At 30.3% G+C, this 12,168-nt stretch overlaps 3 protein-coding genes across 3 annotated transcripts; all 3 read left to right on the forward strand.

Moving 5' to 3' along the window:
* Positions 1–1,565: 1,565 nt before the first annotated feature.
* MKS88_005744 (N6-adenosine-methyltransferase) lies at positions 1,566–4,589 on the forward strand (the record flags this gene model as incomplete). The annotated part of the gene is made up of 1 exon (XM_067219034.1): positions 1,566–4,589. The coding sequence occupies one exon, from the start codon at positions 1,566–1,568 to the stop codon at positions 4,587–4,589; it is 3,024 nt and encodes a 1,007-aa protein (XP_067070950.1).
* Positions 4,590–6,481: 1,892 nt separating this feature from the next.
* On the forward strand, positions 6,482–8,311 carry MKS88_005745 (serine hydroxymethyltransferase; the record flags this gene model as incomplete). Its single annotated transcript, XM_067219035.1, has 3 exons — positions 6,482–6,484; positions 6,772–6,873; positions 7,088–8,311. 3 exons carry the CDS (start codon positions 6,482–6,484, stop codon positions 8,309–8,311), a joined length of 1,329 nt encoding a protein of 442 aa, XP_067070951.1.
* Positions 8,312–10,117: 1,806 nt separating this feature from the next.
* On the forward strand, positions 10,118–11,764 carry MKS88_005746 (ATP synthase subunit beta; the record flags this gene model as incomplete). Its single annotated transcript, XM_067219037.1, has 1 exon — positions 10,118–11,764. One exon carries the CDS (start codon positions 10,118–10,120, stop codon positions 11,762–11,764), a length of 1,647 nt encoding a protein of 548 aa, XP_067070952.1.
* Positions 11,765–12,168: the final 404 nt, after the last annotated feature.

Raw genomic sequence — 12,168 nt, forward strand, 5'->3', positions numbered from 1 at the left:
AAAGGCTACAACAATGGGCATTTTATTATTATTTTTTTTTTTTCTTTATATTAATTTTTATTAAATTGTTCATATTGATTTGCTCGTATTAACGTATACCCTTATTCCCTACACAATGTCTTAAAACTTTTTGTAAATAGCAATTTGAAAAAAACTAGCTAACATATATATTACCCCCATTCTTTCCGCATTTCTGTTCACGCTGTAGGTTTGTTAAGTACATTTTTCTCGCCTTCTGAATACATGTACGTGGGGGCATGTGCATTGGTGTATACTTGTAGGCAAAAACATACCGGTATTTGTATGTATTTATGTATGTATGTTTATACGTATGTATGTATGTATGTATGTATGTATGTATGTATGTATGTATGTATGTATGTATGTATGTATGTATGTATGTATGTATGTATGTATGTATGTATGTATGTATGTATGTATGTATGTATGTTTGTATGTATGTATGTATGTATGTATGTATGTATGTATGTATGTATGTATGTATGTATGTATGTATGTATGTATGTATGTATGTATGTATGTATGTATGTATGTATGTATGTATGTATGTATGTATGTATGTTTATATGTATGTATTTATGTATGTACGTTTATATGTGCGTACGTGTGTTTATATGTATGTATGTACGTTTATATATACGTATATACATATAGTAAAATTACGTATTACAGAACTGCCCATTTAAATGATCATTTTCCCTCGTGAATATAAAAAATTGAACTGAAAAAAATTACCTACTACTTCCAAAACTGTTGTATACAAAGGTGTGTTTTCTTTCAATAGGTGAACATTTTTTTTTTTTTTTTTAAATATGTACAACACGATCTTACATTATTCATATTTTTTTTTTTTTTTTTTTACAAACATGGATTTCATTTGTTTTCTCAAATGGTGTTCTATTTCTTAAAAAATGCGCAAATTGCATTTTTAAAATGGAAAACAAATTTACAGTTCCTATGCATATATACTTATGTAATATTTACTTACGTATAAAAATATATTACGTGTATTTTGTAGTTCCCTTCACAGAGCAAGCGAATAAACGATTATTTTTTTTTTTTTCCCCATTCATTTCTTATATTTTTCCCCTTCTCTACAACAAAAATGTATTAAAGTTTGAATGTAATATTATTTTTAAGAAATTCATTTTATATATGCTGATTTTTTTTAGAAAATGCTTAGTGATAATGAAAAATATTTTCAGAAGAAATATAAATGGAAAGAAGTACAACATTTAATTTTTTTTTTTTTTTTTTTTTTTTTAAATAATTGGCATATATTTGTTATTTTAAATCTTCAACATGAACATTATTAAGCGTAATTCGTGAGATATTTATGTGAAACATGTATAATAATACATTTACCACATGTACGAAATTTGCATAAATATAAATTTATATATATGTATATGCATGTATATATATAAATATAATTGTACATATTTGCATATACATGTGCTTATACTTATGCGTATAGATATGCTTATACATATGCGTATAGATATGCTTATACATATGAGTATATTTACGTTTTTAAGCGCAAAATGAAAAACCCCAATAGTGAAGATCCGAAGGATAGTATCCATAAAAACATTAACTCGGCAAATTTCAAAACGAACATAATTAATAGCAACAAAGGAAACGTAAATTTTAACCAACCAAATTTCCAAAATTGTGTTCCTTATAATAATGCTAAGCAGTCGAATAATAACGTGGCATACCATCAGTATGCAAATAAAAACTATGCCAATCCAAGTAGTTATGTTAATAATAGTAACAGTAATAGTAATGCTACCCCGAATTTCCCCAAAATTATGAATTACAGTAATAGCGGGAATTTTACAAATAGTTATAATAAAAATTATAATTACGATTATAATTTGAATTACCCGAATGCAGGTGGTAACAGTAATAATAAAGATAATAATGGCAGTAGTAGTCATCAAATCAGTAGCAGTCATAACATTAATAGTAACCCCTACATCAATAGTAGCCCCTACAGTAGTAGTAACCCCTACAGCAGTAGTAACCCCTACAGCAGTAGTAACCCCTACAGTAGTAGTAACCCCTACAGTAGTAGTAATCATCAGGGAAGTGTAAAGGATCCAGTGAACTATTATATAAGCATGAACATGAATAATAGTAGTATGAATAACCCTGTGAACCACAATATGAGCACAGCCCCAAACAATAATATGCCAAACAATATGTATACGAACAAAAACTATAACTTTGCTAAATCCCCTTATATAAATTATGCACACGGTAATACTAATATTATAAAAAATGGTAGCACCAATAATGCTTACTCAATAATGCCAACAGCAGACAGCCTAAATATTGAAGGACAAAACACTTTTTCGTATGACAAGAATTTAAAGAATACAAAATATGGAGGTGTGAATAATAATAATGAAAAGGGTAAAAGTATATTACCAGATTTTAATAAAAGTAATTATCCATACATAAATTATAACGTAAATAGTAGTGTAAAGATGAATGGTATATCTAGCTCTAATGTAAAAAACAATAGCAGTAACAGTGCTATGTACATAAATTATAGTCATAGAAGTAGTGGTAATTTGAGCAGCAATTGCAACAGTGGTAGTAATAAATGCAGCACTATGCGAAATCACAAGGCAGTTGTTCCTCCGCCAAATATGGGTATTTTTCCCCCAAGCACGAATAACAGTGCATATAGCTTCATAAATGGTAGTAATAGTAGTAGTAGTACTAAAAATGTCAATAATATGAATAATAATGTGAATAATAATATGAATAATAATATGAATAATAATATGAATAATAATATGAATAATAATATGAATAATAATATGAATAATAATATGAATAATAATATGAATAATAATATTAATAATAATATGAATAATAATATGAATAATAATATTAATAATAATATTAATAATAATGTTAATAATATTAATAGTATTAATAATATGAGTAGTAGTACCACCAGTAGCAATAATTTCCATGGGCAAAAAAATAACTCAGTCTTATATGCACCAGCTCCTCCGAGTGACAAGGACTGTATGAAGTATGACAAAAGAAATAGTGCAGCGATGCATACCTCTGAGGATACTATTATGAAAGATATGAAAAAACATGATCATTTTTTTTATGAAAATTCACAAAGCCTACAGTATTCGAGGCAAGCCTTGCCTACCCGCAGCCATGGTGGCATACACAGTAAGACATATCAAAATGAAAGGAGCACAAACAGTATAAACCGCTTAAACAGTGCAAGCAATGTGGGTAGTGTGAGCAACTTTAATATTGCAAATGATATGTACAATTTGAACAATTCAAATTATGTAAATAATTTCAAGCACATGAGTAACGACCCGAATACTGGTCCAGGTAACAACTCGAATAAAGGACCGAATAACAATCCGAATGGCATCCTGAATGATATCCCGAATAACAGCCCAAATAACAACCCGAGTAGCTATTTTGCGAACGTTGATTCTAGTAACAGTAGGACGTCGTCAAATGTAAATATGAAAAAAGAAGAGAATTGCAAAAGTAATACTTGCAATATTAATGTAGATGGTCGAGAAAGACTACAGAATGATTATAATCAAAATTTTGTAAATACAGGAGAGAGACCACAAAATTTCATAAGAGATAGTGATGAAAATAAAAGATTTACAAAATACCCAAAACTTAAACAGTTATTAGAACTGAAAAATATTATTATAAAGAAAAGGTCAACACCTGCTCGATATATTAGCTGTGACTTGAGAACATTTGAATTAGGAAGTTTAGACATAAAATTTGATGTGATTCTAATAGATCCACCATGGAAAGAATATTATGATAGAAAAATACATAACTTAGATATATTAAATAATATGCATATAGATAATTATGATTTAAATAATGATATAAATGATGAAAAAGATAAATATTGGTCTTTAGATGATATAGGAAATTTGGAAATTGAAAAGATTGCAGAAATACCATCTTTTCTTTTTTTATGGTGTGGAGTAACACATTTAGAGGATGCAAGAATTTTATTAAATAGATGGGGATATCGAAGATGTGAAGATATATGTTGGTTGAAAACTAATATAAATGAAAAAAATAAAAAAATTAAATACTTAAATGAAATAAATAATGAAAATTCTTATTTACAAAGAACAACGGAGCATTGCTTAGTTGGCATCAAAGGAGCGGTTAGAAGGTCATACGATATTCATTTAATTCATGCAAATTTAGATACAGATGTTATTATAGCTGAAGAGACAGATGAAAATATTTATAATAATAACAAACCAGAGGAATTATACAAAATTATTGAAAAATTCTGTTTAGGAAGAAGAAAAATCGAATTATTTGGTACTAATAGAAATATAAGAAATGGGTGGTTAACCCTAGGTAAAAATATGGATACAACTTTGTTTAATAAAGAAGAGTATATAAGCTGGTTCGAAGGGGATATCGCCTGGCCTGAAGCCACATCTTATGTAGGGGGGAAATATATGGGTACGACAAGTGAAATTGAAAATCTGCGCCCTAAATCGCCTCCAAGAAACGCAAATGGGTAGAAGTTGCTTTGATATAAGTTCGTGCGAGAAGGAGTAGTTCTTTTTTTTTTTTTTTTTTTTTTTTTTGTCTTTTATATCCCTGTCGTAGTTATATATATGTATGTACGTATATGTACGTATATGTATGTATATGTACGTATATGTACGTATATGTACGTATATGTACGTATATGTGTGTATGTATATATTTTGTTTGTACTACCGTGCGAGCCAGACTTTTAGCATTTGCTGCTAGCTTTAGTATTTTCCTATGCAACCAGGAATATGACGTAGTTAGTTGGAGATCCCCGTGCTTCGTTTTGAAAGGCATGCCCATACATACAGCTAATGTATGTATGCGGGGAGACCTTACCCGCAATGTACATATGTTTGTCTCTTTTAGTTTTTCCACGTTGTAACGTAGTCCATTAGTAGCATTGTTATTTAGCGGCATCATCGTTGGTCATTTTTTTTTTTTTTTTGTTAAAAGAAAGAATTGTTATTTATTCCCCTCATTCATTATTCATAAGTAACAGTTCGTTGAAAAACAAGAAAGGTGTGCCATTTAGTATTACACTCTTTTTTTTTTTTTCTTATTGCAAGTTTTGTGTTATTTCGCCGTACATTGGATTACGTCCAGCGTTTTTCTGTGTTTTTCATACTGCACACAGACCTGTATATATATATATATATATATATATATGCATAAATATGTATATATCCGTATATATGCTTGTGTGTGGATGTATTAGTTTTTAGTTAGCCAACTTTTTAAACAACTTGAAGTCTAAGAGGCATTGTACCTTTTAACTTTTTCTTTTTTATAAAAAATTTCACGTATTATATTATAATGGCTAAAGTAGCTACAATAGAAAAGAAAATAGAGTGTACACATTTGTTAGCGGCTATTTGAAGGAAGAAAAGCGCTAGTAGGCTTAAATTATTTTATTTAACTTTTAGTTTCATTTTTTTTTTTTTTTTTTTTTATTTATTATTATTATTTTTTTTTTAAATAAGCCCATATTGCACATTTGCAAAGCTAGCCATGTTACTACATAACGCACTTCTTACCTACGCAGGTACCCGCTAAATATTTTTACGCGTGCTCCTTTCATTGTGTGCGTACGTTCAAAAAAGAGAAATGCTGCTTCCATAAAACTTTTTAGCATTCGAAGGTTATTCAGTGTTTATTTTATAATATATATACATACATATATATACTTATATTTACATACATATATATACTTATATATTCATACATATATATACTTATATTTACATACATATATATACTTATATACACATACATATATCGTATGTCGGTATTCCCCAAACTTCAGCTTTTCGCTGGATGATGTATATTATATGTATATACATTTTAACACGTACATATTCACATGCGCACATTCATATATATATATATGTAATATACTTGCGAAAGAGAAAATCGAGTCTACTCGCCTTCCTATTCGGCTTTTACAGCATCGCGATATCGTACAAAAATAAAAAAATATGAAGTATCATACATACGTGCACATGACGATTAATGTACAAACGACAGTTCTGCATTAATCACTTTGTACATATCGCAAATGTGTACGTATATTGAAAATAAAAGAGAATAAACATTGAGTGTTCCGCACTATTTTAAGTTACACTCTCCCAACATTATTTTACACAAAAAAATATTTATCCAAAAAGAATCAAGAGAAAATATTTTTGTAAACTTAACGTTTGTTAATTCTTTTTTATTGAACAAAAAAAAAAAAAGAGGAGGAAAAAAAAAAAGAAAGCAAAAAGAAAGCAAAAAAGAAAGAGATAGTAAAAGAGAAAACAAAGGCGAAAATAAAAACAAATTATAAACGTCCATCACTAATCACTTAACTCGGTCAAACCCTCCATTTATAATCAAAATGGTAACTTCCAAATGATAAAGAATGAATGAAAAATTTTTTAAAGATTCGGAATGATCATTTAGCCAGAGTTTGTAAAACTGCCTGTTTTATTCATATGCATAGTAATACGTATAATTATATAACAGTATTAATGGCATATATATGGAATAAGCTTTATTTTTTTTCATTTTTTTTTTTTTTTTCTGTATTATTCCTCCATTTCATTACTTCTCTCAAGTCCAATCTTCTCCACGAGTTACCAGAATGCATTATGTATATCCATTTCAAATATTACGTTTTTATTTCAGTTTAACAATGACCCTTTGGAAAGTTTGGACAAGGAGCTGTATGATATATTAGTGGACGAGGAAAAAAGACAGAGAGAAACTATAAATCTCATTGCTTCAGAGGTAGTGCATTTGTAAAACATTAGATGATAATTGTGTGCATATGTGTATATGCATATCTCCATGCAAATGATGATGAGGTGTGAACTAAGAAAGGCAGACTCCATATATATTTCTAGTGTGTGTGTGTGCATTCGTGTGGGTATTTACATGTGGGTATATGCATGCGTACTCTGTTTATAAACTGTCTGCGCTGGTGTATTTCTTCTACGAGCAGAATCTAATGAACAATGGAGTGCGCGAATGCTTGGGAAATCGCGTGAGCAACAAATACTCGGAAGGATACCCAAGGAAGAGGTATTACGGAGGTAACGACTACATTGATAAGATTGAAGAGCTGTGTTGTAAAAGAGCATTGGAAGCATTCAATGTAAGTGATGAAGAATGGGGGGTTAATGTTCAACCCTTGTCAGGATCTGCTGCTAATGTACAAGCCTTATATGCTTTAGTAGGAGTAAAAGGGAAAATTATGGGTATGCATCTATGTTCTGGAGGGCACTTAACACATGGTTTTTTTGATGAAAAAAAAAAGGTATCAATAACATCTGATATGTTTGAATCTAAATTATATAAATGTAATAGTGAGGGATATGTAGACTTTGATAATGTTCATGAAATGGCATTATCATTTAAACCAAAGGTAATAATATGTGGTTATACAAGTTACCCTAGAGATATAGATTACAAAAAGTTTCGTGCTATTTGCGATGAAGTAGGGGCATATTTACTAGCAGATATTTCACATATATCAAGTTTTGTTGCATGCAATTTGCTAAATAATCCATTTATATATGCAGATGTAGTAACTACAACTACACATAAAATATTAAGAGGACCTAGAAGTGCTCTTATATTTTTTAACAAAAAAAAAAATCCAGGATTAGATCAAAAAATTAATAGTGCAGTTTTTCCAAGTTTTCAAGGTGGACCTCATAATAATAAAATAGCTGCTGTTGCTTGTCAGTTGAAAGAAGTACATTCTGATTTTTTTAAAGAATATACAAAACAAGTCTTACTAAATAGTAAAGCTTTAGCACAATATTTAATTAATAACAACATTGATCTTGTTACTAATGGTACCGATAATCATCTTATTGTTGTAGATTTAAGAAAATATGGTATTACAGGATCGAAATTACAAGAAACATGCAATTCTATTAATGTAGCTTTAAATAAAAATACTATTCCTTCTGATGTGGATTGTGTATCACCAAGTGGTATCCGTATAGGTACTCCTGCTATGACTACTAGAGGAGCTAAAGAAAAGGATATGAAATTTATTGCTGACATATTGGCGAGAGCAATAAAAATAACTGTAGATCTACAACAACAGTTTGGAAAAAAATTAGTGGATTTTAAAAAAGGTCTTACCAATAACGCGGATATTGATCAGTTAAAAAAGGAGGTCGTTCAGTGGGCGGGCAATTTGCCTTTCCCCTGATCTTTCAAAAAAAAAAAAAAAAAAAAAAAAAAAGAGGTCATCCAAAGGGAAGGGTAGTATCTTCATGGACTGGTCATAATGATATTCCTCACGTGTTCATAAATATACCTATATATATACATACATTTCCATACGTGTACATATATATACCTGTACATTTACATATTTGTACACATGTGCATGTGCCTATTCGCACGTTTGTGTGTATATATTTCCCTTTCGGCTTGTAACTTAAATGTACATCCTTTTCTGTGGTTATAAATAATACATATAACCATACACTTTGCATTTCCGCAGTAGCAACTACCATAAAACTATAAAAATGATATACTGCTTTTGAAAAATTTACCAACAAAAAGAAAGAGAAAAGAATTTAACGTAAGCAGCATAAGGCGAATAAGATAAAGTAATAAAACACGCGTCCAATTACAACATGATTGTTTTGACACGATTGGTACATTTCGTACCAAAGGAAATCAGCCCAAAGATTGGCCTTTCCCGAAAAAAGGGAAATAAAAATAATATTAAAAATTATCCAAAAATGGAAGAAAAATAAATCATAAACAAACTCAAAATAACCTAAAAATTAGTGTACATGCGCGAATGAGCATACGAACAGGAATGGAAATAAAAAAATTTTGCAGGTGAAAAAAAAGAAAAAGAAAAAAAAAATGTACAATTTACGTAGAGAACAATTTTATTTACATGAAAATTTTAAAATTATTTTTGTGTTAATGAAATAGTCCCCCATCTTCAAATGTGTAATTTCGTACCATCTGTTCACTTCAATTATGCCTATCATTATTCATAGTTTCGCCTTATAAGATCTTATTTGTGCCTTCTGTACATGTAAAAATAAATGTTATGATTAAAAATATTCGCAAGAAGTTAGCACTCGTGAGAACATACCGATGTGTACTTTATTTGTTCACGTACTGCTCCTATGTTTCATCACTCCAACCCGTTTCACCTCATAACGGATAAATAAAGGAAACAAAACAAAAAAAAAATAATAAAAAAATAAATTTAAGCAGATTGACATACATATAGGTACACCTCGTATCTAATATGTAAAAAAAAAAAAAAAAAAAAAAAAAAAATTTGGTAAAATGAAGCGAAGTTGAGCAAAACTAAACAAAATATACACCAATAGGAATAAAAAAAAAAAAAAAAAAAAAAAAATCAATCTCTTAATCGCTTAACCAATCGAACGAACGAACAAGGGACGAAGCGAAGATGAAAAATTTTGCCGATGTTACAAATTAAAAAAAAAGAAAAAAGAAATTCATTCTGTTATTCATAATAAACAGCATAGAGCTTAAAGTACAAAAAAAAAAAAAAAAAAAAAATACGACAAATTCGCTTTCACGTATGCCTGTGTAGATACATAAACGAGCCAAGAGTGTAAATGCGTGTACGCCTTTTATAAATAAGCAAAAGGGAGAACTTTTAAAATTTATATTTCCCTGAGTATTTACACGAACATTTACATGTGTATTTGAGTGCGCGTGTGGAATACATATATAAATCGCATTGAGCAGAATTAAATTTAGAAAAAAACAAATACCCTTACATGTTTATATAAGTACATGTGTATGTGTGTGAGCGTCCATGCATGCATGTATGCATAAATAAGCGAACAAAAAATAATAATAAATAAATAAATAAATATAATATATATATATATATATATATATATATATGTATATATATGTATCTCGGTAAACGCCAAGTTTCACGCACCAACGCAAGTGCTTCTTAATCCGTATTATCGAACTCAGTAAAAAACGAAATAAATTTGCCATCATGCACAGACTCAGATTATTTAGGGGGTGTATTAACAGAAAAGTTGGTATACCAACAAAATGTTGTAACCCGAAGATTCATTTCCGTTGTATTAGTAGTAATGAAAATCTAAATCTAAAAAAAAATGCAAATACGTCGAACAGAAGCGGTGAAGGAGTAGGTAAGAGTAATGAAGTTAACAAAGGTAGTGGGGGTAAAGGAAGTACGAAAATAGGAAAGATATCACAAGTAATAGGAGCTGTTGTGGATGTCGAATTTGAAGACACGCCGCCATCTATTTTAAATGCACTAGAAGTTGAAATAGATAATAAGAAATTAATTTTAGAAGTAGCGCAGCATTTAGGTAATAAGGTAGTTAGAACAATAGCTATGGATGCAACGGATGGTTTGGTAAGAGGACAACAAGTGTCTGATAGTGGAAAACCTATTAGTGTGCCTGTAGGTAAAGAAACGTTAGGCAGAATTATGAATGTTATAGGAGAACCTATTGATGAGTGTGGAGATATTAAATATAAAAAGATGTTACCTATACATAGAGATCCACCATTATTTACAGATCAGAGTACAGAACCTGCACTGTTAATAACTGGAATTAAAGTTGTTGATTTAATAGCTCCATATGCTAAAGGAGGAAAAATTGGTTTATTTGGAGGTGCAGGAGTAGGTAAGACTGTATTAATTATGGAGTTAATCAATAACGTTGCAAAGAAACATGGTGGATATTCCGTTTTTGCAGGAGTTGGTGAAAGAACAAGAGAAGGAAATGATTTATACCACGAAATGATAACAACTGGTGTTATTAAAAAAAAAAAAATTGGAAATAATAATGAATATGATTTTAATGGTTCTAAAGCTGCATTAGTATATGGACAAATGAATGAACCACCTGGTGCTCGTGCAAGAGTAGCATTAACAGGATTAACTGTTGCTGAATATTTCAGAGATGAAGAAAATCAAGATGTATTATTATTTGTAGATAATATATATAGATTTACACAAGCAGGTTCAGAAGTTTCTGCTTTATTAGGGCGCATACCATCAGCTGTAGGTTATCAACCGACATTATCAACTGATTTAGGTGCATTACAAGAAAGAATTACAACAACAAAAAATGGTTCTATTACATCTGTTCAAGCAGTTTATGTACCTGCTGATGATCTAACTGATCCTGCTCCTGCAACCACTTTTTCACATCTAGATGCAACAACTGTTTTATCAAGATCTATAGCGGAATTAGGTATATATCCAGCTGTCGATCCATTAGATTCAACTTCACGTATGTTGACACCAGATATTGTTGGAGCTGAACAGTATGAAGTGGCAAGAAATGTACAACAAATATTACAAGATTATAAATCTCTTCAAGATATTATTGCTATTTTAGGTATTGATGAATTATCGGAACAGGATAAATTGACCGTTGCCAGGGCAAGAAAGGTACAGAGATTCTTATCTCAACCATTTGCTGTTGCAGAAGTTTTTACTGGAAAACCAGGTAGATTTGTTGAACTTGAAGATACAATAAAAGGATTTTCAGAGCTCCTCAAAGGGGATTGTGATGACTTACCTGAAATGGCATTTTACATGGTTGGTGGAATGGACGAGGTTAAGTCCAAGGCCGTCGAGATGGCCAAGCAGATATCCTAGGTATGCCATTTCGACGTCCGAGCACATGCGCATGTGTACATCCACAAATACAGGCGTATGTGCACAATTCCATATATTTGTTTGCCTACGCGCGTACAACAACGAAGCTATTTCCTTCCATAGGGGTATAGTATTTTCCACCTTGTTTTCCTTTACGCACGTGCATAACTGAGAAAAGTGTAGTATGCCTATTCGTTTTGGTTCTTTTGAATTGTCGATTGGATATATCTATGTGTATGAGACTATGGCGTATGTATATGCGTGTAGAGTGATAACCTTTGTATAACTACTCGTATTGTATTCCATTGTAGAATATTTTTTTTTTTTCTTTTTTTTTTTTTGCATTCATAACAACTTGACCATATTGAACTTCTCATATTGAAAAAAAAAAAAAAAAAATTAGC

Source organism: Plasmodium brasilianum, chromosome 14 (genome assembly GCF_023973825.1).
Source record: "Plasmodium brasilianum strain Bolivian I chromosome 14, whole genome shotgun sequence".
Lineage (NCBI taxonomy): Eukaryota > Apicomplexa > Aconoidasida > Haemosporida > Plasmodiidae > Plasmodium > Plasmodium brasilianum.